Genomic DNA, 26,634 nt, shown 5'->3' with positions numbered 1-26,634 from the left:
ATCATTGAGCTTATGCGCTGCGTGAAATTGACATTTTGCTGGTTTCTAAGTGAAACAAACATCCTTGCCGTCACGCGTTAACGTGAAATCAACATTTAAACCTTTTTTGACCTAAAATCAACATTTTTGAGCTTATACGTTGCGTGAAATTGACATTTTGCTGCTTTCTAAGTGAGATCAAAGTCCCTGCGGTCGCGGCGGGCCGATCCTTTGTTATGATAAACCGAGGCGAGACTTCGACTTATAACAAAGGCTTGGCTTGGTTATTATAACAAAGGATCGGCTCTGTTTATCATAACAAAGGCCCGGCTTCGTTTATTTGCAGCCTCGGCGGGAAAAGGGCGTTAGGTATTTTAATCAAAAGTGAACTTTGTCGAAAACGCTCCAAATTTCGCATAGAGTTTTGTTTAGGTATGTTTAGCAATGTCCCGTAGTTTTTGCGCTAAACCTTGCTTCGTTTTCAGGATATTGCGTATGCAAAAAACCACTCGGTTTTCCTAGCGGCGTCTTTAGAAAGCGAAGCAAAAACCAGCGGCAAAAATACAGGAACACGTTTTTCTATTACATTGAAGACCACGTGCAAAAATTCAGCTAATTTGGAGCAAGAAAAAAGAAAAGCAACCAAAATCGTCACTTATCCCCTTTTATGACAAGCTTCTTCAATTGCAATTGTACTTAGTAAAGAGTAGCTGTTTAAAAGTGCAATCATGATAATAGCAGTTAATGGGTCAGTGAATCTAGACAATTCGTGAAATTTGACCCTACCCTGTTAAAACAGCCACCCCATTAATACTGCCGCCCTGCTAGTACTGCCACTCCATTAATATGACCAAATTTTCATGACCCATTGATGATGGTATTAACATGGTTCCACTGTTGATACAAATGTCATTTACTTTTTTATAAACAAACTAAGAGGAAATGTTTTGAATCCAGGTTCTGGAACTGATATGCACTCGAGAGGCAGGGGCTGTGTTTGAGGCAGGTGGCCTTCAGTGTTCACTAACATTTATCCGTGAGTTTGGGAGTGCTGTGCACAAGGACACACTTCATTCTGCCATGAATGTGGTAACCAGATTGTGTGGAAGGATGGAACCACAGGACACCAACCTAGAAACTTGCGTTAAATCACTGTCAACATTGCTTAAGCACGAAGACCCATATGTAAGTGCTAAAATCTCATTAACCGTATTCAATAATTATGGTAAGATACACAGTATTGCAGTCTTGAAAACCTATTCAATTAGCGTAACAAAGAGCCGAACTCAGTGTCTTTGTTCTGGAGATCTCTGTGAGGAGAATTTCAGTTGTACCCTCCTATAGGTATGTACAAGTACCTTACAGTACTGTCTACCTTACCTCAGGTGCAGAATATCTATGAGAATGTTTATGGAATACTCCTGTTTATTACTCAGCTCTTATTAACCAAGCAGGAGGTCTGTATGGGAGAATCTTGACCATGGTCAAGATTCTCCCATACAGACCGGCTAAGCTTGGTTAATAAGATGTTTATTACAGATGTATATGGCAAGCAAGATCAGTTTAATTTGTTCAATGTAACTAGTTTGTACTAACAGTACAGACATTTTGCTTGCAAATGGTGATGAGCTGAATTTAATTCTGCCAAAGTTTACTTGTCCTCTTTACTTTTTTTTTTCTCATCAGGCTTTTAGGCACTTCCGTAAATAAATAGTCAATGATTTTGCATTTTAGTTTGCAACTTTTTCACTGCAAAAAAAATTACCGGTCTAGATGCAGGTCTAGATGGGAAAATCTAGACCACGTTCAATATCGATTTTAGCCAATCAAATTCATGAATTTGGTAGTTCCCAGTCCTTGCAAGACAAAGGCATATAATAAACTGTGATAATTAAATTCTCTGAATTTATCTTTTTAAATTTAAAAATCTGTTTTGGCCAGTGACATTTATTTATTTGGCACTCACTCAATTTCTGACAAAGAAAAACTTGCTCACTCAATACCCATTGTGTTGTGTGGCACAAATGGTCTCCACAAGAAATGCCTGAGTTTCCTATTCTCTAGCCTTTTTGGTGTTGGTATGTGTGGTCAAATGTGCCCTCAATTATACAACATGTAGTTGTTTTACTTGTGCCACAACTGTTAAATCTTCCAAAATCAACAATATGTACAGGTATCAAAATACAAGTTTAACAGCAACAGTGCTCTTCCCGATGTTTACAGGTATCTGATGGTGCTCTTCGGTGCTTTGCGTCCCTTGCTGACCGGTTTACCCGCCGTGGTGTTGATCCTGCCCCCTTGGCTGAACATGGACTGAGCAGCGAGCTGCTGGAGAGGCTAGCAAGTGCTGCAGCTTCTGCTGGTGAGAAAACAGGAAGTAGTGGAGCCACGCCAGACTCTAAAAGCAACAGTACATCAGTGTCCACCATCGTTAGTCTCTTATCAACACTGTGCAGAGGATCACCCAGTGTTACTCATGTATGTAAATATGCCAGCTACATGTATCTAACTTGTAACAGCTTTTTGTTATAAACTGTAGTTGTAAGATTCTCATTACATTGGAGAGTCAATACATACATGGATCATGAGATTGTCCAAGTTGTGATTCATAGGGTAATGATGTAACTTGTAGTCAAAATCATGATCAGTGGCAAAGATCTTTGATTACTTCATAACATTAACTATTGTATATACATGTAGACTTGGGAACAATTTTAAACTGCCATTATGTTATAATTAAGTCTGGATGTCCTGGCCTCTGTTCTGACTACTGGAAGTAGACTTGCTTGATTGGTGGGAAAGTACTTGCAAGCAATGAACTTGTAGCTCAATCTCAGTTCCTTGCATTGTACATGTACTTAACTTATGTCTGGTCAATATCCCACCATTTAGAAATTTTCTGACTTCTGGACATACATGTAGACTCACTGGATTGCTGGAAAAGGAATTTGCAAACAATGTGGATATGTACATGTACATGTTTCTTGATCTCGGTTCTTTGCAAGTACATCATTTTTTTCTCGTCAATAATCCATCAGTCAGAATTCCCTATACTGAAACTTACCTTCATTTTGAATTTTAATCACTGTAGTGTACGTATATTTATTTCATTTCTAGTGTACTTCCAGTGTGTAGTTAGGCCTTTCTATTTTCTTCTTAACTCAACCTTTACATGTTACGTACATGTTTGCTCACTGACAGGATTTATTAAGAGCTGGACTTCCTGATGCAATCCAAAAAGCCCTCCAAGGTGACGAGAGATGTGTTCTGGACACCATGAGACTGGTAGATCTGCTCTTGGTTCTGTTGTTTGAAGGACGACGAGCCTTGCCCAAGTCCTGTGTCAGTATTCCCAAGGGAGGAATTTCTGGCCTTCGAAGGTTTGACAGTTCAAATGAGAGGTCACATCGACAGCTCATTGACTGCATCAGAAGCAAGGATACTGATGCAGTGATAGATGCTATAGAAAATGGTGAGATTTACATGTGTAAACTGGCAGTGCATTATAATGTGTATGTTGTAGGTCAGTTTGTTCTTTAGGTCAGAATGATTTCAGCCTACAGATTAATTAGTACACACCACCCCCCTCAGTTCCTAACCCTATCTATGACAGCCCAGAAGGGTCACCTACCATTTTTATTTTTTTAATGTTTGTTTTAATTTTTGTTTTCATATTCGTTTTTTTTTTTTTTTTTTTTTTAAAGTTTGGTTTCCGTTTTTGTTGTTTGCCTTTCAATTTTTGTTTTCGTTTTTGTTTTGTTAATTTTTGTTTGTTTTTGTTTTTAATTTTTGTTTCCATTTTTGTTTCTTAAATTTTTGTCTTTGTTTAGTTTTTGTTTTTCGTTGTCGTCTTTTTTTTTTCTGTTAAAAGAAAAGGAATAAAAACGCAAACAAAAATTAAAAACAAACAAAAATTAGCAAAACAAAAACGAAAACAAAAATTAAAAAAACAAAAAACAAAAACAGAGACAAAAATAACAAAAATGAAAACAAAAACAAAATTGCAAAAGGCCAAAACAAAATCAGTGAGTGTAGACCATCATGCTTTGCTGGCAGTATCCATGACATGACTGTTGTGTGATCTTTTGGCCGTCAAGCATAGTCACACATCAGTTACTATAATCTCTACGGCTATTTCATTGCTTGTCTACTTGTCTTGGGAGAAGAATATGGCAAGTACAAAGGTCACAAAGATTTCAAGTAAAGTTAAGGATATTTCTTTATCAACTTCATTAACTTGTAAAAAGGTGTGTATAAATAAAGCATATCATTTTGAGAGCTCTCAAGCCTCACGCAAACGAATGTAATCTTAAGCTCTCACAATGAACTAATTATTGCACGCGCACCTTCGGAGCTTGCAAGACTTGCCTCATTTGTTTTGAAAGTCTGGCTGCGGCCCTAAACTTCTACTGGCTTCAAAAGCAGCGAAGAAATTATTTTCACATTCTACCATGATTGTTTTGTTGTTTGCGTGTTCAGTGTTTTATTTCTATTTTATTTTTTGAGGTTTTCATGTTTGAGTGTGATAGAAACTTGACAGATGCAAACATATTGCATGTGAACTCCTTTTAGCAAAGGAGAAAATATTGGAAGGGACCCATACCTTACTTAGATCTACTTAGGCCACTGAGGGAGGACATGAGCATTTGTCATGACATTTGTCTTGGTCCTCAGAATTTGCCTTTCGGTACCACACATGAGTGACCCCCTTTGTGGTAAATGTCCCGTACTTACTACTTTCACGTCGTGGATTGGAAAGTTCCCAACTGCAAGTGAAGCATGATGGTCTACACTCATCGATTTTGTCTCAGCCATTTTTGTTTTTGTTTTCATTTTTGCTTTTGTTCAATGTTTTTGTTTTTGTTTCTTTTTTGAAAGGAAAAAATGCCAAAACAGAAACGAAAGGCAAGATGAAAACTAAAACAGAAATTACAAAAACAAAATAAAAAAAAAACAAAAGTTGAAAATACAAAATTAAAAAGAACAAAAAAATAACACAAAAATTTAAAAACAAAACAAAAATAAAAATGGTTTGTGACCCTTCTGGGCTGCTGTGCCTATCCTATCTTGTCAGGATCCCATATCTACCTCCCTAACCCTAAGTAACCCTGACCACAACCCTAACACGTGTACACATGTACAGCTGTAAAAGGAACGAATTTAGGCCATAGCAAATGCAGAGCTGCCATATACATGTAAGCAATTTGTCACAATATCAAAAATATCTTTACATTGCAGGTGGATTTGAGGTAAATTTTATGGATGATGTTGGGCAGACATTGCTGAACTGGGCATCTGCATTTGGAACCTTAGAAATGGTAGGCCATGTAAGATCTTCATGTAGCTTGTAAGATGCTTTCATGCAGTCAGCACTGTCGGCAGTAACAAGGATTCATTTTTGTGGCTGACATTATGTGATTATGTGATTGTAGGTGGAGTATCTTTGTGAGCGAGGGGCCGATGTCAACAGAGGTCAAAGGTCCTCATCTCTACATTATGCTGCTTGCTTTGGAAGACCAGCTGTTGCAAAAGTAAGTTTGGCAGAAGTGTGCAGCAAATGTGCACCAGCTGGGATGACTTTGTTTGTCGACAACTAACAAAACTGTAATTATTTAAGGTCTGTGGACCATTATCTGATCAGGGCATTTGGAATAGAAATTAATGAGTCTTTTGTAGTAGCCTATTGAGAGTCAAAGAGTGCTTAGTAGCTTCTACTTATTAAATACTGTTTAGACACTACTCTCACAGTGCCCATTACTTAGGGTTTGGTAATCAATGTTGGCTTGTTGGGGGGTCCTCCAATTAAAATCTGTAGAATTCTTTTCAAAATGACTTAAAACACTTCATGTCAGTTTTCCATGATTATTATTGTTATACAGCTGTTAAGAGCTGCATAGAAACTTGTCATTAACTACAAGTGCTGATCAGAAGTACAATGTTAGTAACTTTGTTGTGGTTGTTTTCAGACTTTGCTTCGGCATGGTGCCAACCCTGATTTAAGAGACGAAGATGGCAAAACACCCATGGACAAAGCCAGAGAGCGGAATGATGAAGGTCACAGAGAAGTTGTACATATTCTACAATCACCAGGTATGGTTTCTGTTAGCTTTACGATTACAGTATATTCGGCCAGTCAGTCACATCACTAACATGCTGATTTTATATTCCAAGGTGAATGGATGGTACCTGTTGGAAACAGTTCTGCTTCATCCTCTACACCAGCGCAGCCAGCTGCTGCTCAAGATTCCACCAGTGCCGAGGAAAAGAAAGAAGAGCCAGAGGATGTCAAGGGAGACCCAGAAATGGCTCCTGTTTACCTCAAGAACCTCCTGCCGCTGTTTGCCAAGAATTATAAAGAGACAATGATGCCGAGCATTAGGAAGGCGACCTTAGCACTGATGCGTAAGATGATCCACTACGCATCTCAAGCTCAGCTGGAAGAACTGTCACAGAATTCAACATTTGCCTCAGTCATAGTTGAGGTTCTATCGGTGGTCTTGGATCATGAGGTGAGAGTGTAAATCACCATGAAAAAAAAAATTGTTCTACAACATTTTCTCACCCTTGCAGAGCACAAGTCAATATAAAACTGTCCTATGTAGTGGACCTTACCGGATGTGTAATTCGTCAATTTGTTTTCCTTGTAGGATGATGACGATGGCCATTTGACAGCTCTGCAGGTCATAGAGGACTTGTTAGAGAAGTGCCAAGAGACATACATCAGTCACTTGGCTCGTCTGGGGGTCATTAGTCATGTGGCAGACCTTGCAGGACCAATGCAAGAGGTGGAAGCTGTTGAAGAGGAACCAGAGGTGAAAGGAAATGAAGAGGAGACTGAGAAAAAGGTATGATATACATGTATTACTTTCTCAAGATAGTTCATCAAGTTTAAACAAAGGAAATCATGACCGTGACGGTGTTTGGATATCTGATCTTAATCAACATAGATTTTTATGATTTTCTTTCTCTGTTTTCTCCGTAGTTTTAGTTTCGATTGAGAAGATATACTAAACACTCAAGAAAGTGTTTGACCACATTTCTAAACACCTAGAAGTTCGTCAAAAATACTTCGCTATGCATAATATTTTCAACTCTCTTGTCGGTGTTAGGTAATGCGGTTGAACTTGATATATTATGTTACAAACCTGGAAGTGAAATTTTGCTTGAAAATGAAAATCATGCCAGATGTCTGTATATAGGAACACAGATACAGTGTGTATGATGCCGTAAAGGCAACTTCCACAATGTAGCAAGGAAATTTGTTGAAAACAGATGAAATTAGCAATTTAACTTTTGTAGTATTATCTAGGGGTTGCGGAGAGGGGAGGGGGGAGGAGTACTCTTTTGCTTGGCTTGGTCTTTTAGGGCTCCGGATGACATGGATAATGTACATGACTGTATGAACTTTTATTGCTACTTGAAAGTAACAAAATGGTGGAAAAGTGACCCCTAATGCTTTGTTATCTGGGCCCGATTTTAGCCCCACCACTTCTAAATGGTCTCTACTGTCCCTGTTGTCTATATAGAAAACAAGTTGAATTTTGCGGAGTTATGCTCACCAGCTCGGGCAAAATTGGAATCAGGATGTGAGCATTTGCTTAGTACAAATATATTGACAGTAACTGCTTAGTGATACATTATTAACTGGTCTGTAATTTTAGGATGAAGATACTGTTCAAGAGGATGCAGGCGATATAGAACAGGGCAAGCCATATCACTGGCATGACTGGTGCATTGTACGGAGTAGGGACTGCCTCTATCTGTGGAATGAGTCTTGTGCTTTGGAGCTTTCTAATGGTAGCAATGGTTGGTTTAGGTTCATTTTGGATGGGAAACTTGCCACCATGTACTCAAGTGGCAGTCCTGAAGGTGGATCAGACTCATCTGGTAAGGGAAACATTCCTCATTATTTTGGACACCATGTGGCACTGAATTTGACTTCTCTGTACTTTTCTGTTCAACCTTTCACTTACGTTCAAGAAATCACAACTTTAAGACTAAGTTGAATTTTAGGACGGAAGTAGGAACATTGTGAAACCTATAAATCTGAAATACATACTACTTGGATGCTGACATTAAGGAGTTAAATTAAAGCAAACTACAATGGCAACGGGAACATGAATCAAAGAAACCTTTTAATGAGCAGAACAATGGCTTTGCATGTGTATTGAATATCTTGGTACACTCTACATTTCTTTACCGTTCTCCCAAAAAAACCATGTGAAATGATGAAATTCCATGCAGTCTGGAGAACGAGTGTGGATGGCTGATTTTTTTATATTTCTTTTTTTGAGATAAACATTGCCTTACATGTACATAATTATTCAGTTTTGGGAAAGCCCTGTCAGTGAGAGACTGTCAGGGAGATCTAGATTATGTGTTTTTTAGATTAAACATAAATTCAGTCTTTAATCGACGTTGTTCTCGATGCCATGGTAGTGGTAGCTCCTTTTTATCTAAAAGTTGGAGAAATGCCCAGCCCTAGGCTTGGTACTTGAGACTAAAGAGCCTGTAAAGTAGTTCACCCACCTGCCTCCCACTTACACTGTACAATAATGTCGTGTTGTAAGTGTCATAGTCTGCGTACTCCAGATTTGCACTGTAGCTTGATCCTATGATGGCACTAACTGTTAAACATACACTGTATGCACAGGTTTGTATTCCTCACTGACAATATCTGTTGTTACTTTCCTTTCTAGAGAGCAGAGGAGAATTCCTTGAGAAACTCCAAAGGGCACGTGGCCAGGTGAAGCTTGGAACCCCGAGTCAACCACTGCTGTCGTCACCAGGTTCCACTCGACTCTCTGTAGGTAACTGGTCTCTTACATGTACCAAAGACAAAGAGGTATCTGTGCACAATGCTGATGGACAGCAAGCCACCATTCTTCGTGAAGATCTAGCTGGCTTTGTCTTTGAATCAAACAGAGGGACAAAGCACACCTTTAACGCAGAGACATCCTTGGGACCTGAGTTTGCTGCAGGCTGGATGGGAAAGAGAGGAAAGCGGTTCGTGTCAAAGGTCGAGGCACAGAAGCTGAAGATCAGGAACTTGGCCACTGAGATTCAGGAGAAGTATCTTCTTGCTGCACAGGCTGCACCTCGTGAAGTGGTAGCCAAGTTACAGGAAATTGTCACACAATTGCATTCAGCTTGTTTATCTCAGGAAAATCTTACCAAGGTATGCTGAGTATTTCACTTTGCATAACAGAGGTAACAAGATCTTATTACTACATGAAAATTAGCACTCTATTGAGGTTCTTTTAGAGAGGTTGCATGTAGACTGACGCCTTTTCATGTGGCCTGAAGGTCCTTACAATGCAGTCGGAATAATTTTAATACAAAGCAGTTTTGTCTTTCATCATCATTTCATCATCCTCCATGTTGCTGTTTCAGCATTGTGTCGCGTATCTGTTTTTTACCTCTTTTTACGAGGTTTTATTACTTATCAACTGTTTGTAATGATAACGTAATGCTAGGGAGAAAGTAAAGAATCCTGGAAGGAAGAAATGTTTGGTGCATTGAAAGGCTTACTTCAAGTGCTACAAGATGACGCCACAGTTTCCTCATATGAACTACAATCCACTGGACTGGTTACAGCTCTTTTACGCTGCTTACACCAGGTATGATGCATTATATAAAATAACAATGATTTGAGATTGATTTACTTCACGTACTACTTACAATAACATCAGCATTGGTGACCCTGCAATGTTAGTACAGGCAGCCCAACTGAGATTTATCTTCCTTTGACACGTATACATAAATTCTGTTATGAACCTTGTATCAGCCTTTTTAGTTGATTTTCATATTCTTGGACTAACAATGAGAAACTGTGAGATGTGAGAAATGCATGTAATATTATCAGTATTTCTATCTTTTCCTTGCCATTGTTAAGCTAAAATACCATTACTTACATGTAGTTTACAGAAGGCAAGCCACAGCTATAGCTCTTTGTTTTTCTGGCCTTAGAAATAAATTCAGATAGTAGGTACTATGACTACATGTATACATTATCTAGCGTCATCACTGGCAGGCGATGTACACTGTATGTAACTTTTTCACCTGTTGCGGGCCTAGAATTGTAGATAAGTTATCACGCTATTGTGACGGTAGTTGTGAAGAACAGCGCCGCGAAAAAAATCCACCGACTACAAAACTAACGAAATACGTTTTTTTTTTTTTCATTTAAAAGATACATACATGTGCAGCTACAAGTAGAGTCCAAATGCATTTATTTATTGAGTGATAATTACAGTTTTCCCCTCACACCCTTTCTCTGCTTCTCGTAGACTGGTAAAGCGATATCTGAAAATGAAAATACCAGCAACCGGGCTGAAGAGTGCATTGCTGAAAGAATTGAAGTCTTCAAGTCTGCTTTTGGTGAAACTGAGGAACAACTGAACCAAGAAAAGTATGTTACCTGGCAGTTATCAAAATCGTATTTCTTTTCAGCCAAAACAATTCAGGTGACTGGTATGTTAAAAAATAAACTTAGCTTAGCCACTTCATAGACTGAAGTAAAAGAAAAAAAAAGGTCAAAGAAAGAAGAAAGCTGAGACCTTAAACGGAACCTGACACGAACATAACATCAAGCGGACTTCATTGTCACTCAAAAAATTATCCCGCCTCTCCCACAGGTAGTGCGTTTTACATGTAGTTTACGCCCCCTCTCCCCCCCTCCCCCCCCCCCCCCCCCTCGAAATTCTCTGAGTTTAACTTTAATTTAGAGACCTTTCGTCCCCATGAAATTCCTAGTGACTCTTTTTCGGGCGGGTTTGGATATTTTTCGCAAACACATGCTGAAAATTAAGATGAAAATGCAAGCAACCCAACTAAAGCACATGAAACAAGGTAATCATTAACTGACGTAGTGTTTTTTTTTGCTTCCAGGAGTGGTGAAGTTACATCCGCCTCCATCCTTGTTAAAAAGCTTGTGGCCGTTTTAGAGTCAACAGAGAAGTTGCCTGTTTTCACTTATGAATGCCCTGGCTCAGGTCTTCAGGTGTGTGTCAGATCCAAATATTTAATGATGTTAAGTACACGTAATCTGTTTGATATATGACATTAAACATTTGTGAATGTCACCAAGGAAAAAATCAGTGTGCCATCAGTTGACTGTGTATTACTTCAATTTAACATTTGTATAGTGTACAGTGTTATACATGGGCAGCTTTTCATGATGTGTGACGTATTTTTGTATATTATAATCAGAATTTCGCCTATTGGGAAAGGAAATACCATCACAGTAAGTTTGTAAGGAAAAATAATGATTAAAAAATCTCTGGCAGGCACTATATTATAGATTCGTTTATGAAAAAAAGGCGGTTACTTCATCGGTTAATTTTGTCGCAAGTGGCCTGGTTCAAGTAGTCGCACTGTAAGGTTTCCGGCTGTGTTAAAGTTGAAATAAGTCAGTAACTGCACTGCTCTGAACAATTATGTTTGTTTTCAGGTGTTGGCAAGGCGACTGAGGTTCCAGTTAGAACGAGCTCCAGGAGAGAGTTCGCTAATTGATAGAACAGGGCGAACTTTGAAAATGGAGCCACTGGCAACTGTTGGGGATTTAGAACGATATCTGCTGAAAATGGTGAGTTTATTTTGTACTGTTGACGTAGAGGCTGGGCGACAGCTGTTTTCATTGTTGTTACACAGCTCAGTTACCAATACGCAGATGAAAATTGGCGAATTACCTCTAAGTCATTAAACTGCTAGAAAATAACCCTACAGGGAATCTTAGATGGAATTAGATCACACTTTTGTTGGAGTGATCAAAAGAAGGAATCTTATGGATTGTTTTCCCGCACTTTTAATTACTTAATGAGTTTGGAGCTCGTCTTGTCAGTGTAGTATGGCTCAACTTTACATTGCAATTATACCGTTAGAAGTGTACAAAGTTTTACAAAGTCCTACTGCCTTGCACGTGCCCCTCACGTGTCTGTCGCGTGTGTTTCACGTGTGTGTTTCACGTGTGTGTTTCACGTGTGTGTTTCACGTGTCTCTCTCATGTCTCACATGTCTCTCACGTTGCCTTGTACGCGTCTACTTGGATTTTTTTGCCATGCCACTTACGTCAATCTCGAACTGAAAAATAAGGTACAAGAATAAAGATACTCCCCCACTTCCCAAATCACAATCGACTAAATCTATATGATACTCCCTTTCACAACGCCTGGACGCACATACAGTACATAAAGAGGGCTTTGACAAGTGCTCATTTTATTTCGCTATTTTCCACAGGTTGCCAAACAGTGGTACGACTACGAGAGAAGTAGTTACCACTTTGTTCGTCTTCTCAGAGGAGGCAACAAGCTCACTTTCACTCACATGCAGGACTTTGATGAGAACGGCATTCTGTACTGGCTCGGTACAAACGGCAAGTCTATTCCTGACTGGGTCAACCCGGGCTCGGTGGGAATTGTGTCGGTTAGTACCTCAGAGGGCAGAGGACTGCCTTATGGAAAAGTTGAAGACATTCTGAGCAGAGACGCTGCAGCACTGAACTGCCACACCAATGATGATAAGTATGTGAACATAGCTTCAACCGTTTTAATCGACTAGGGTATGGTAATAACGTATAACGAGTAACGGATGACACATAACGGATATAACGGAAATCACGTTTTTCGTATAACGGATAATGTAGCTCTCCTTGACGTTATAACAACTTTTATTGTATGGCTAGCTCCGCGAGCGGGCAAGATGAATCAAATCCTGCGCTGTGATTGGCTACCCGAGCGGGCAAGATAGAGCTATCTTGCCCGCTCGGGACTACCCGCCGTGTTACGCAAGAAAAATTTCCCCGAAAGCCATATAATAAATCCTTTATTGACCAAGCTTGTTCGGCCAAGATGGCTGGATATTGGCCTCGTTCTTTTTTTGCGAGTTTATGGACCTCGACTCCTTCTCCGTCCATGAACTCGCAAAAAATGAACTTGGCCAATATTCAGCCATCTTGACCTCACACTTGGTCAATAACCCATATAGCCTGCCTTTTTGTTTCGTACCACATTTTTAAACATTTTCACGCCGTGGTCAACTCCACATTTAAGTTTCGTCAAGTGCAATTTAAGTCACACACATCTCTATGGTGTTACTTGATTCCACTACATTGCAATACACATGGTGTTTTACAGCTAGTTTTCTGAGCACCCACTGAACGTCAGAACTTACATAATACTGCATTGGTTAAATTTCAGGTGTTTAAAATTATGTGTTCAACGTATAGATTTAATCATTTCCTGATTTTCGATTTTTCTGTTTCCTTTGTAGGAATGCGTGGTTTGCCATTGATCTTGGTGTGTGGTGTATTCCATCCTGTTACACTCTCAGACATGCTCGAGGCTATGGAAGGTCAGTTACTTCGCGACATCCCAAAAGTTCTTTACTTCACTCTATTCAAAGATTAAAATCCTATCTAAGAAAAGCCAGAGTTCTAAGGCGTATCATTTTTGTTTATCCTGCAGAAAAGCTGTTCTGCAGGATACATACGGAAGGTTAAGTTTGCCGAAATAAAATGCGAGCACAGTGGAAACAAGCGCTGTTTTCGGTAAACTTCGTGGGCGCATCCGAACAATTCCGATTTTGATTGTCCAATCAGAAATGGCAAGAACACGCCGACAGTTGTAAAGAGGCTTTTCGCTATAATATACGGACGCCAGCAGATCGGCCAAGCAATCACGCCGGCCAAATGAATTCTAAGTTGAAGGATTTTGCCGCGAACTGAGAGTTACTCGCGATTTTCGTGAAGGTGTATACATTGTATGAAAATGCATGTGTCCTCTTGGCATCTTACAGAAGATGAACCCATAGGGAGTTGAAGTGGTTTACGTCGTCTTTAATTATGATAGAATTTCATGTGACGAATGGAAAGAAAAATTAATTCTCGTTCACAACGATCCCTTTTAAAGATCAGTGAACGGAAAATGTGGGGGGAAAAAATAGTGGTGACTTTGCCCATCACGGGAAGAAGAAACACGATGCTTAATCTCGTTACCAGCGAAGGTCATTTTCTAAGGAAAGAGTTCACTAATTGTTTCGTGATTTTACAACTACATGTATCTTTTTTTGTTGACTTTCCTTCATCTTCATATAGGTCTGCTCTTCGTAACTGGCTTTTCCAAGTGAGCAAGGATGGAAAGAACTGGACCACATTGTACACCCATACAGACGACAACTCTCTCAATGAACCCGGGTATGACATTTAAGAACTTATATTTACTTCTATAGACCAGTAGTAGCTATGTACCCTCTACACCAAGGCAGGCTCCAAGGATTTGAAATACTCCGGCTGGGGCAGATCTAGCGGGGAGGTTCGGGGTGTGGTCGAGCCCCCTAAATTAAAAAAAAAATTGACATTATAACACACTGGCTTCGTGTCAGAATGCCGGAAATCCCATGTCCGAAGACCTAAATTATTTTAAAAACTTTCTAGGGGCGGATGCCCCTTCCCCCCCCCCCCCCCCCCCCCCGCACCCTACAGTATCTCGAACCCCCTTCTTTAAAATCCTGTATCCGCCCCAGCTCCGGGTCTCTCACTTCTTCTCGGTGTCCTAAACCACTTGACCACGTTGCCAAGAGAGATGAAGATTTTCAAGGATTTTTAATTGTACAAGCGTTTTAATCTCCAGGTCCACAGCCTCCTGGCCGTTAGAGCCTCCCTCAGACCAAGAAGGATGGCGCTATGTGCGTTTGCAGCAAGCTGGGAAGAACGCCAGTGGTCAGACTCATTATCTGTCTCTGTCAGGATTTGAAGTGTACGGAACAGTAGTAGCAGCGGTAGAGGAACCCTTAGGTTAGTTCCTGTCTATTCTTAAATGTTGCTATAGAGGAACACGAATCACTTGCCTGCGGTATTCGCACAGTGATATCTGTGTCGTTATCTACCTTTGAATGTGTTAAAAATAAGGATCACCGATCAGGTAAGTCGGTTTCAGAGGAAAACCTCACACTACAATAGACTGGGAGTGATTTCTTCTCTGAAAATCTCAGACCAAATCTCACGCTCTCTGTAATAGTCTCTCGCTCTTAAGCGTCCAAAGTAAATAATTCTCCTCTTAAACGTCCAAAGTAAAATATTCTCCTCTTTTGAGGTGCTTGACGCTATTAGGAGCCTGGACCCTGGTTCTTGCTCCATCATACACTGAGTACACTGCCCACCTTCGCTCAAGTAGACAAGCACAAAATCAAAAATCCAACTTAGTCCAACCTGGAATTGCATCCCCGGAGTACAAGCCTTAAACAAAATTGCCTTCAAATCAAAGGCAACCTCAATGTTTTAACTGTTTCCTACAGTGGAAAAAAGAAAAAAAGAACTGAGCAAGGGGAAGGTCGTGTCGATCAAGATAACCAAACTTTTAGTAACTATTTATAAATTGACTGTAATAAACCTACAGGTCCAGAGCAGTCATCTTCCAAGGGTGTCACTGCCGGTGAGAAGCTGGCCAAGTCACTGAAGCCCTGCTGGTCCCTGTGTCCTGGTAAAGCTGCGCGTGAGGTGGAAGCTGCCTTGCGCCGCCAACGCCGTCTCATCCGCTCGCAGATGTTGAAACACCTGAACGTGGGTAGCAAAGTGGTCCGGGGGATGGACTGGAAGTGGAAAGACCAGGACGGAAGTCCCCCCGGTGAAGGCCTCGTCACTGGGGAGCTACAGAACGGTAACGGTGATAACAACTTATACAGTTGTGGGGGTGGTGGGCGGTGTGTGTTTTTGTTGAGGGCTCTTCATAGCAAGATCTGAACTGTAAAAACGTTAATGTTATACATTATATGAAGAGCCTTCATTTTTAAGGTCGCCAAAACAGATATACTACAAAATGTCAAATGTTCGTGGTTCGAATGTCTGTAATACGGAGAGTAAAATGTGCAAGGAAAGTTTCCTTAGTGACATTTAGTTTCCATAATGGAGTTGTATCAGTTCTGCGTCCAGTAAATCTCGGGACTAAGCAGAAACTTCTTCAGTCACTCTAGAAACTTCTTCAGTCTCTTCTTGTAGTCTAAGAAAACAACTACTTAAAGAAGCTTAGTCACCGTATTTTGAGTTATTGTGGCCACGTACAAAATTGCCTTAAACTTAACTGAAACCCCAAAATAAAAGTTAAGTAAGATAGAAAAACACCAAAGAGGTAATAAAAAACCATAAAGGAACAAGGATGGTTAAGGATGGAGAAGATAAAGACGGATTTCAAACAAAAATATTTTGGGCTAAATTTTCCTAGATGCGTAAACCGTGACGTGGCTCCATTACGGGACTGGAACGTGGCGCAGCAAAGCGGTTTTCCCAACTGTGTTACACCAGCTTGCGTTTGGACATTCATGTTGACCTTCGTCTTGTTGATTGTAGGTTGGGTCGAAGTGGCATGGTCAAATGGTACTTCTAACTCTTATCGTATGGGTGCTGATGGCAAGTTTGACTTGAGAGTGGTCGAACCAGGTCCATCCTCAGAGGCTGCGGGCGAACCTTCATCGTCCAGCCCTGGTGAAGAAGGAACTTCCGAAGAGGGATCCTCTACAGAGGAGCCTGAAGTTGTATCACCGGAGAAACCTCAGCAGGAGAATTCCTCGACGTCTCAAACTGTTGATGAGTCTAGCGAGGTGTTAGTGGAAGCCGTCCGAGTTGAGGAGATACCCGATGAAGGTATATTTACGTCAGATGACATTATTGACTCGTCTGGGAATGTAGTGGTGGTATCAGAGACAGCTGCAGACAGCACGGAGGTGGTGCCGAGTGCCGATGAACCGAAAGAGACTGTAGGTGAAATAGAAGAGGTAACAGAAGATGAGGGACTGCCTCCTGCCAGACCTCCCTCACTGCCACCCTCCAGGCCCAACATTTCGTCTCCTAACATTTCTGTGGGAGAAACTGCAAGAAGGTAAAAACATTTTCTTGGAAGTTGAAATTGGTTGTCTTAACTGAATTCGTGGGAAAGGTCACATCTAGTGCTCTGCTTACGGTAGGCTACATACTATTCTCCGCGGTCTCTGATTGGCTCAATCAAAATTCGTCATATGGCTTCAGGAGTGATGCATTGAAGCTCGGTCATGACCTCATTCTGCGCATGCATGAGCAGCAAAAAATTCTATTTGAATTATATCATGAGATCAGGACAGAGTTTTCAGCGCGCCTTGTTTCTCTGTATCCGCCGTGCTAATAACATTGAATGTTAGGTTAGTTTATATCTCAGAGTGCACAGTACAGAATTGCGCGTGATTTAAAACTAGTCTCCAAACCAGGTTATTTTCTCCCAAAACGGAAGAGAATAAAAGAGTCTTGACCGTGTTCGCCTCTGTTATAAAGCTCTTTTGGAACGAAACGGGTTCAGGAAAGAAGTTTGAGAAAACAGTGCTCGCCTAAAGCTCGCGGTTTTTTCTGCGCGTCGTTTTGCTCACCCTACATCCTCTCTTGCTTCATAACAGAACGAAGCATTGAACGCAGGTCTATATAGATTTGGCAGTCAATGACGCATCTGCATGATTCCAACAGGTTGTTAAGCTCAGCCGTGAACGCAGCCAATTCGCCAGGCAGCAGACTGACTAGAGCTTCTGACCTGGATATGTACGTGGCCATGAGAGGTTCGGGACTGCTGACGGGACTGGAGGATGATTACGATCTTCCTGAACCTTCTGACGATGATGATGACGATGACGATGATGATGACGATGACGAGAATGACGAAGAAAACGAAGATGATTACGAGGTGGGTGAAATGACTTTTAATTGGAGGGGCTGTCTTATATTCGAGGTGTTTGGTGTTGTGATGAAACACTGTCTCTCGTGTACACTATAACAAAATGCGCTGCAGTCGCTGTGTAAGTGTAAGTGTTGCGCTTTTGTCTGACTACATGTTTGCATGCTTTCTCTATCCTCAGGTTGAAGAGGAGCCCGAGTCACGTGGTGGGCGTCGCCGCACGTGGGATGACGAGCACGTGCTTAAGAGACAGTTCTCTGCTCTGGTTCCTGCATTTGATCCGAGACCAGGAAGAACAAACATTGCCCAAACCCAGGACATTGTTATTCCTTCGCCAGGTAAATTGTTCTGTTGAAATTCCAAGTGCATGGTTCACACATTTTCACGAATCGTAACTACGATTACCGTTCTACCAAAACTGTTGTACCTGTTGTTCCACTAAGAAGGAAACTTATTACCGCTTTTCATGTGACGTCATCATTTTCCAAAATAAGAAATTACCAATCCCTCTGAAGTTTTAGTTTCATCAGATGTAAGACCCTCTAATAACTTGACGTTTTGTAGCGTTTAAGCTCGACAGGGTTCCTCATTTTGAAATAGGGCACGTTTGAATTTCCAAGTTTATGCGTTGTGTGACATTAAAATGGCGGCCGATAAGGCTCTCGAGTAGTCAAAAAGATGAGTTACTGCCCAAGTTTTTGCTAACTAAACAGTTCTCGCTCTATAAGAAGTTTTAATTTCAATGTGCCGGAGCTCAATGGCAAAACTCGATGACAGATGTTTCAGTTACTTTACGGCCGCCATGTTTGTGTCCCTCCGAGGGGCACAAACATGGCGACTTCATACAAAGCTCTATAAATTTGAGTGAAACACTTCTTCGAATAACGGGAGAATGAAAAACTGCACAGACCTAAATCTTGGCGAGGTTGTTTATATATCAGTCATCTTTCATATCCCAGCTTCTTGACTTAATTTATTGAATGATTATGATTTTTATTTTTGATGGCGTGACACTGCAAACCAGCCATAATACCTTCTTCATCTCAGCCATTTTGAGTAAAAGGTGAAAATTTGAAGCTCTCTCCGTCATGCCACTTTGTGGGCTTAACATCATCAGACTTTCAGAAAGTGTTAAAAGCTCATGAATATAAACTGTAAAACCTTGAACGAAGTAAAATATAGATATTTTGTAAGTAAAAGTGGCGTTGAAGTACATTTTGTGTCTTGGTTGGTGGCTGATATGGAATAGATAGGGCTAGTCCAGTTCCTTTTGTACTGGAAATTGTTGTTTTGTTTTCGTGTTTCAAGCACTTCTCTCTCTTTTTTTTTGACAGGATCTTTAGAGAGCTCGTCATCGGAAATGACCACTGCATCACTCGAACCACACCTTGTGTTGACTCTTAAGGGACCTGCATCGCTAACGGTACATATTGATAGCTGTTGTTTAACTTTTATAATCTGTAGCAAACGTGATTGATCTAGTGACTTCCAGAGAACATGGTATAGCTACATATAATCCGTTTTTCCTTATAGTGTAAAACTCCTCTGCTTTATAACAAGCTGTTGGGGTACTGTGGATTGTTTTGAGCGTGCGTACTCATTTTTTTTTATTTTTGAAATCCGACCCATGAACAGCACGTAGGTTGTAGTTTTTACGTTCAGCCAATTTCAAGGAGCTCAGTCACGGTTTGCGCATATTGCAACGTTTAGCCTCATTTTTTCAAATTCGTTGTTTGTAATCCGTGTTAATCTTCTCCATCCTTAGCCATCCGTGTTCCTTTATGGTTTATCATTATCTCTTTGGTGTTTTTCTATCTTATTAAACTGTTATTTTCAGGTTTCCTACCATTTAAAGGTAACTTTGTATGTGACCAAAATAACTCAAAATACCGTGACTGAGCTCCTTTAACTTCTTGTTGCTGTATCGAATCGCTCTTTTTCCAGATCAATGCGAGTCAGTTTATGTGATCATAGATATTAAACAATCAGTGACACAATATTCTAGGAACCGCTTTCCCAATCCTTCCAGCTTATGAACTTTCACACACCAGTCGGACCCTCTGTCTCAGAGATTACCTTACTCAGTGAGCATTTTCAACTATCAGTCCTTAGAGATCAGCTAAGTGTTATCTCAGCTAAGGCAGGGAGACGTTTTTGACCATGGCTTAACTAATTGTTTGTTTTTATCTTGGTATTTTACCAGCAGTCAGAAGTCGAGGTGTGTTTAGATGATCCCAAGGCCACCATTTTCTCCTACGTACAAAAGGTTGCATTGGCTGCTGGGATATCTAAGAATGAGCGAGTGCGAAGGGTCTGGGAACCAACCTACACGTGAGTTTTCTTTAAGGAATACAGTGTTATATAAAGACACAATTTTAAGGTTTTGATTTTTCAGTTGAAATTAAAAAGTTTGCTTTGTCCTCCGCTGCTTACACAACAAACAAACCGTTCTTGACGATCAAGTGTTATTGTAATTATAAATTTGGCTGTTTTTCTCCCGTTCAGTATCAGCTATCGAGAGGTTCACGACCCCGAACAAGCGGAACGATCAAGTGAAACGAAGGAACACTTAGAAACAACGGTAACTGATTAGCTTCTTTTAATTCCACATACTGTCTAGGTGAACAGCTTTAGCTGCATAAGTAACCCACAGACAGGATGAATGCGTCTGTAGTTGAAAAAATTGCAGGAAAAAGAGACTTCTGTGGTCTGCTGTAGCTAGCAAGTTTTTGTTTTTATCATTATTTGCAACTGAATTTCGTACTTTCTAATTTGCTTGCTTGGCAGGCAAGCACTTGCTTGCTTGCCTGACTGACAGACGGACGGATAAATTGACTGATTGATTGATTGATTGGTTTATTTGCCAGGTTCACTGGACTATATCGTATGTTGAGCGCTATCTAGGAACAGATGACCTGCCTAAGTCCGAAGTGATCTCGTTCCTTCAGAGGCATGCTGATGCTGCATTCTTGAGAAAATGGAAGTTGTCAGGGGTGCCTAAGAGCATACGAAAGAACAGAAACTGCTCTCAACTCGTGGCAGCTTACAAGGTACTTTACGACACTCTAACAAGGACTTGAAAGTCGATTTCACCTGACCCTCACAAGCGATCAATGAATTTCCCGGTGTTTCGATCGGTCTCGTGACCGATATGCGCCTGCGTTGTTTTCTTAAAGTTTCTGTGAAGCTTTTCTTTACTCTGTTTAATCACAAACCTGTTTGTCTTTCCTTCAACAGGAGTTTTGTAATACTCTGGACTCCTCCCCACCCAACTCCCCCACTCTTGACAAGGCGGAAGTCAAACAGGAGGTAAAACCGGAGGTGCCAAAGGACAAGAGCTCGACTGTCCCCACACCAGTAGCTGTCAATGACATGTCCGCTATTCAGGACATTCTGCAGCTCCTGAAAGTCCTCTACAGTGTATCTACCAGTTCTGCGTATGACTTTGGAGATGGTAAGTTTTTAAACGAGGGAGGGAGAAATAGCAGGGTGGGTAAGAAGGGTATTTCTTCCGACGCCCGCCCTCTTTACCCCCGCCTTCCGTACCCCCGCCTTCCGTAGATTTTCATCCCTCTGTACTCCTAGCTTGTGGCCGCTGCGCTCCTCTCTATTTTGATGGCTTGCACAATCACTGTTTTTTCTACCTCTTTAGTAATTTTGGAGAAAAACTCGTTATAAATTTGAAGAGCTCGAATATATGTTTTGGGTGGTAAAGTTTTATTTAAAATGACGTAGGCTTTGAACGTTTCAGATTTTTATCTGGGTCCTGTCGGGCGCTATATTTCCTTTCAAAGCTAGTATGCTGTGAAAAGTCAGAAGTTTCAATTAGGCTGTTCTTGGTGTTATTTTATTTACACTTGAGTATAAGAAAACATTGAAGCATTTTTTGCCTCTTCTCTATTCAGGTAATGAGAAGTACGGATTCATCGTAAGCAATGAAGATTTTACAAGTAAAAAACTCACAACCAAACTAATCCAGCAGATTCAGGTAAGAAACAGGTTATATTAACTGGACCATCAATAGTCTTTGTCAGAAGGATATTTAACCAGCAATAACAACTTAAATCTTTGTTCTGACTTTCACTGTTTATTTTGTGTATTTCTTTGTCGAGGTACTCCATTTATTCCCTTAATTATTTCCCTAAAGTAATCTGCTCATCTGTTTTTGTTGCGCATTTTGAAATTAGTGTATGTTAGCGGTCTGGGTTCGTTGCTACAGCGGAGACAGCCTCGTACCGAGTCGTCTCTTCTATTTTGCGACAGAAAATGTGGGCGCAAAGGAAGACGGGTTTTCTCTTAAAATGGAGAACTTCCAAAGCTAAATTAAATTCAGAACGACGATAACAAGAAAACGACAGGACTGCGTTTAAAGGGCGATGTCACAGGCACTCTGCATCTCGTCTTTCCCCTTGTCATGGTTCCTTGTGCTTTAAGTTCGTATTCAGTCTCTCCCGCTCACTTCTGACTGCGTGTCATCTCGCTTGTTTTGCAGGATCCATTAGTGCTGTCCAGTAACGCGTTACCAGAATGGAGTGGAGTGTTAACCAGCACGTTTCCGTTCTTATTTCCTTTTGAAACGAGACAGCTTTACTTTTCATGCACAGCTTTCGGAAGCTCACGGTAAGAGAGACACAAACGCTACCTCTCTGACAGTTGCGCTCTTGTTTTTCTACAAGTTCCGTTTTATGCTGTAGGTTCCTGTAGATAGTGCAGAGAGTTTACCTTTTTCAATGTCCATTTGAAAATATTTCGTGTGTAAAACAGAACAGGCCTAATGGAGACGTTCTTTATTTTGGGGCTGCTTTCGGTTATTTTTTCCTAACCCTCGTGAAATGTCTCATCTTCCGCTCCGGTTCGAAGCCAAATTATTTTTATTAAGAAATCTGATTATTCCAGGAGACTGTTTTAGGTTTCCGTGGGTGGTTGTTTGCGTGTTTCATAATATATAATGTGTTACTCTTCGCGTCTAAAGTCTTCCGTTCTCTCTCATCAGAGCGATCGTTTGGCTGCAAAACAAACGCGACGTAGCGCTGGAACGAAGCCGTCCTCCGAGCCACAGACGAGAAGAGCAACACGAATTCAGAGTAGGGCGACTAAAACACGAGAGAGTGAAAGTACCACGAGGAGATGAGGCAAGTATAGCTATGCGACAAGTGACTTAAAAGGTATATCCAAGGGAAAATGATTTGAGTTTGAATTAGCGCTGAGTTTAAGATAACCGAGTTCAAGATAGTGACGAGGTTCTACTGTTGTGAATCGAGAAAGTATCAAAATAGCAAGGAGAGAGGAAATGTGTTAACTTTTTTTTTAGCGGGAGAGACCCCTTAGTAACGTGACGTAACCTTATGACTTCCTGCTGACTTGACGACATCCGGTGTGCTCGTGAGTGGCCGTGCAATAATCTGATTGGATAACAGCATCGGCAGTAGACTGCTGGCAGTCTGTTTTTCTCTCGAAATTCAGTAGGGGTTATGAGGCGAGACGTTTTGTTTAAAGGGGAATGGGACGAGACATACCGCCCTTGTTCCGCCTTCTTCCCTATTCGGCCACCGCCATACCACCCTTTTGCGTTCGCGATGACTTAACACTCGTCCTAGTGACCCTTAGAGAAAAAACCGGCTGCCAGCAGACTATATCGGCAGCGCCCTTGAAACTTGCTGAGATTGTACAAAGTTTGTTTTGGTTTCTTAGGCCGACTAACATGTCTCGTTCTTGTTTGCCTTGCAGTTGTTAGACTGGGCGATGAGTGTCCTGAAGTTCCATGCTGAACGCAAGTCTGTATTGGAGGTTTGTTCGTTTTGTGGGTTAATTCCTGACTTCTCTCAAGGTCTTATACCAAAGACCACCGGGCAGGTCATAAGAAACAAAAGGATTTAATCCTCTCATGCAGACATAAGTTATTGATTCACAGCTTAATTCTACCAAAAAACAATAGGTGATTTATGAAAGCTTCGGGCTTTCACGCGATGCAAAGGAACATCGTTGCGTGACGAAAAAAATGGAATCGTCATATAACGCAATCTCTTATTTCAGGTGGAGTTTGAGGACGAGGAAGGCACAGGTTTAGGGCCATCACTTGAGTTTTACGCACTTGTGGCGGCCGAGCTTCAACGCAAGAGTCTGGGTATGTGGATTTGCGATGACGTCTTAGTGGACGAGACTGCGAGAGAGGTTTGTTGAAGAGAACTGTTCTTCGGAAAGTAGTTTTGTCATTCTGCCGTGCGAATATCAACAGGACGTTAATTCTTTTATTTTGACTTTCAGGTGGACATTGGACATGGAATTCGTCCAAGGGGCTATTACGTGCAACGCGCCGGAGGCCTCTTTCCAGCGCCACTCCCACAGGATGCCCCTGATACCGAGAGGGTAGCAAAGCTGTTCTATATCCTTGGTGTTTTCTTGGCTAAGAGCTTGCAGGACAGTCGATTAGTAGACATCCCGCTGTCGCTATCGTTTCTAAAACTCTTGTCTTGTAGTGCGCTGTCATCAAGCAGCAACAACGCACTGTCTCGTAGTCGCAGCACTTTGCAAGTAATCGATGACGCTTCGTGTTCGCTCGATGATATAGTTGAGTGCTCGGACACGATGAACGAGCTCGATCAACCTCAGCCGAGCCTGGAGGAGAACGAAAATGCGATCAATAAATTGGACTGGGAATCCAGCAAAGAAAGAGAACTTATCGAAGAGGAAGAGGAACTCTCCAAGGAAGAAAATTCTGAACTGAGTAAAACTAAGGAAAGTGTTGAAGACATTCCTTTAACACCACCAACGAAGTCTTGGTTTGCGGGCATCTTGGATGATAGTGATATGGACATTGTGGACCCGCACAGAGCAACTTTTCTGAAACAACTCCAAGAATTGGTCGCAAGGAAAAATGACATTCTTAAAGACGATTTGCTAACAACAAATGAAAAGAAAGCCAGAATATCGGAGCTGAAGTTGAAGACAGCTCATGGCGTTGAATGCAGTGTTGATGATTTAGGGTGAGTGCTATATTCCAACTGTTAGTACGCGCGCTGTGATTGGTCAATTTAGCGGGCCTTATTCTACCGTATGGCCCGCTAAATTTTAAACCTGTTTTTGCTGCCAAAATGTTCGTGATTTATCGTCAAGTGTTCTTAACGTTCTTAGCAAGTAATAGTTTAAGACTTTCTTTTACCTCTGAAACTGTGTAACGACTTAAGAGTCAGTCACTATTCCAATTGTTTTAAAACTAACAGAACATTATTTGCAAGCTGATTATTACGAATCTCAGCTGATACATTTCCTGTCAGCAAACCTGTAATCTTGTTTCTCGTCAACGATCTCCAAACAAACACGGTGAGACGTTGCCATGTTGATGGCAGGCTCGACATAGGCGTACAGCCTTCAGAGGTGTTGTAATAAATAGCTAAAGTCATGACTTGAGATGAATTCATTACCTTATGTGTTATTTTTTCAGGCTAACTTTCCAATTCTCGCCATCTTCCAAGGTTTACGGGTTCAGTGAAGTTGATCTAACACAAGATGGTGGAGAAAAGGTACATGAAATAGTTGTACTTCTTAGTGTCTGTTGTACTTGCGTGGTGAGATACTGTCTCTGATCTCAAATGTAATTAGACAACAAACAATCCCTGTCCCTTAGTTCGTTCAGCGAGAAAAGAAATAGAGCGAGAAAACAATAACTGCACGAAAAAGAAAAAAACCCTGTTGTCTGTAGTCTGATACATAATTTAGTTTTACTGTAGCCAGGTTAGGTATGATAAGCAGCGCAGCGCAGTAACGATTTAGTTCCTTAGCTAATTCGCATCTCTCCTACCGGTTGGCTCTGGGAAATATTGTCTTTTACTGATGTCTCTCACCCACTTGCTCTATAAATCTATATTAATGATATAAATTTATTACCAGTTACAGCTTGCATCTTACAGGGGACCTCATGTTTGATTACTCTCGTAATTCACCGTTTTTGTATACATTTTTAGTTCTGTACATGTAATTTACCTTGTCGACGTTTTCCTTTGTGACAGGTGCTAGCAATAGAGAACGCCGAGGAGTATATCAAGCTTGTCAAAGAGTTCTGTTTATATAACGGGGTGCAACGACAGCTAGATGCATTTAGAGGTAATACTCCTTGTACTCAGATGATAGAATTTACACCCAACTAAACGAATGCTTATAGAGCGTTTTTACTCACTTTACCTGCAGGCTTTCAAATTTATCGGAACAAAAGGAAGTGTTTACATGAGAAAAGAGTTAAACTCCCACGGGATAGGTTTGGTACACCAACGTAGCCGCCGTTTCATTGTTTTGAGACATCGATATGGCTGCCGTGTCATCTGTGAAAACACTCTGTTTAGTATGACTGTTTGTTAAACGAGTGAAGTAGAACTTTTAGGCATGCTAAGCACACCAGCGTAGTTGTTCAAAGCAAAGTCAAGGTTTGAACGAAGACCTTGTTATATTTGAGACTTATTCAACTTGATGTTTATTTTCCAGACGGCTTCAACTCCGTGTTTCCGATGGAGAAGCTTGGTCCGTTTACTCCAGAGGAGCTGCAGTTGATGCTGAGCGGAGAACAAATTCCTCAATGGACCAGAGAAGACATAATGAACTACACTGAACCCAAGTTTGGATACACTCGAGACACGCCAGGCTTTCAGAAATTTGTGAACGTTTTGGTCAGCATGAGTGGCGACGAGAGGAAGGTAAGAACATTTCACTTGCTTTCTTTCGTTTCATTGCGCATCTCGTTTCATTTGATTCGTTTTCTCGCTCGTTCGTTCGCTCCCGTTCGTTCGGTTTGTTCGTTCCTTCGTTTCTTCATTCGTTTCGTTCGTTCCTTCGTTCGCTCGTTCTTTCCTTCGTTTCGTTCGTTCGTTCTTTCCTTCGTTCGTTCGTTCGTTCGTTCGTTTCGTTCGTTTGCTTGTCCTTCCTGTCTTCCGCCCGTGTGTACATCTGTCGGTCCGTTCTTTTGTTAGTCAGTTTCTCTTTC

General features: G+C 41.1%; 1 protein-coding gene across 3 annotated transcripts in view; it reads left to right on the top strand.

Annotated features, from left to right (window-relative positions):
• The window catches only part of LOC110059176 (E3 ubiquitin-protein ligase HECTD1-like), a 34,196-nt gene that overhangs the window by 6,466 nt on the left and 1,096 nt on the right, over positions 1 to 26,634 (top strand). Inside the window, exons 3-38 of one of the 3 annotated variants that reach the window (XM_089292900.1) lie at positions 937 to 1,164; positions 2,203 to 2,457; positions 3,181 to 3,451; positions 5,218 to 5,297; positions 5,412 to 5,510; positions 5,946 to 6,069; positions 6,151 to 6,488; positions 6,627 to 6,824; positions 7,641 to 7,866; positions 8,679 to 9,157; positions 9,456 to 9,599; positions 10,269 to 10,390; positions 10,870 to 10,981; positions 11,432 to 11,566; positions 12,217 to 12,500; positions 13,249 to 13,329; positions 14,072 to 14,170; positions 14,607 to 14,770; positions 15,372 to 15,632; positions 16,319 to 16,847; positions 17,459 to 17,672; positions 17,845 to 18,001; positions 18,998 to 19,086; positions 19,867 to 19,994; positions 20,169 to 20,244; positions 20,531 to 20,713; positions 20,901 to 21,117; positions 21,569 to 21,651; positions 22,156 to 22,283; positions 22,657 to 22,795; positions 23,391 to 23,450; positions 23,697 to 23,834; positions 23,928 to 24,646; positions 25,105 to 25,183; positions 25,670 to 25,763; positions 26,139 to 26,347. In XM_089292900.1, coding sequence (XP_089149026.1) covers positions 937 to 1,164; positions 2,203 to 2,457; positions 3,181 to 3,451; positions 5,218 to 5,297; positions 5,412 to 5,510; positions 5,946 to 6,069; positions 6,151 to 6,488; positions 6,627 to 6,824; positions 7,641 to 7,866; positions 8,679 to 9,157; positions 9,456 to 9,599; positions 10,269 to 10,390; positions 10,870 to 10,981; positions 11,432 to 11,566; positions 12,217 to 12,500; positions 13,249 to 13,329; positions 14,072 to 14,170; positions 14,607 to 14,770; positions 15,372 to 15,632; positions 16,319 to 16,847; positions 17,459 to 17,672; positions 17,845 to 18,001; positions 18,998 to 19,086; positions 19,867 to 19,994; positions 20,169 to 20,244; positions 20,531 to 20,713; positions 20,901 to 21,117; positions 21,569 to 21,651; positions 22,156 to 22,283; positions 22,657 to 22,795; positions 23,391 to 23,450; positions 23,697 to 23,834; positions 23,928 to 24,646; positions 25,105 to 25,183; positions 25,670 to 25,763; positions 26,139 to 26,347 — 6,942 coding nt within the window. Of the gene's footprint in view, positions 1 to 936; positions 1,165 to 2,202; positions 2,458 to 3,180; positions 3,452 to 5,217; positions 5,298 to 5,411; positions 5,511 to 5,945; positions 6,070 to 6,150; positions 6,489 to 6,626; positions 6,825 to 7,640; positions 7,867 to 8,678; positions 9,158 to 9,455; positions 9,600 to 10,268; positions 10,391 to 10,869; positions 10,982 to 11,431; positions 11,567 to 12,216; positions 12,501 to 13,248; positions 13,330 to 14,071; positions 14,171 to 14,606; positions 14,771 to 15,371; positions 15,639 to 16,318; positions 16,848 to 17,458; positions 17,673 to 17,844; positions 18,002 to 18,997; positions 19,087 to 19,866; positions 19,995 to 20,168; positions 20,245 to 20,530; positions 20,714 to 20,900; positions 21,118 to 21,568; positions 21,652 to 22,155; positions 22,284 to 22,656; positions 22,796 to 23,390; positions 23,451 to 23,696; positions 23,835 to 23,927; positions 24,647 to 25,104; positions 25,184 to 25,669; positions 25,764 to 26,138; positions 26,348 to 26,634 lie in introns of all 3 variants that reach the window. The other 2 variants (XM_089292899.1, XM_089292898.1) reach the window with 2 other exon arrangements.

This window comes from Orbicella faveolata, unplaced genomic scaffold (genome assembly GCF_042242905.1).
Source record: "Orbicella faveolata isolate gen_17 unplaced genomic scaffold, um_ofav_v1 contig_24, whole genome shotgun sequence".
Lineage (NCBI taxonomy): Eukaryota > Metazoa > Cnidaria > Anthozoa > Scleractinia > Merulinidae > Orbicella > Orbicella faveolata.
The sequence above is the reverse complement of the archived record's forward strand: the minus strand, read 5'-3'. Positions and strand labels throughout refer to the sequence as shown.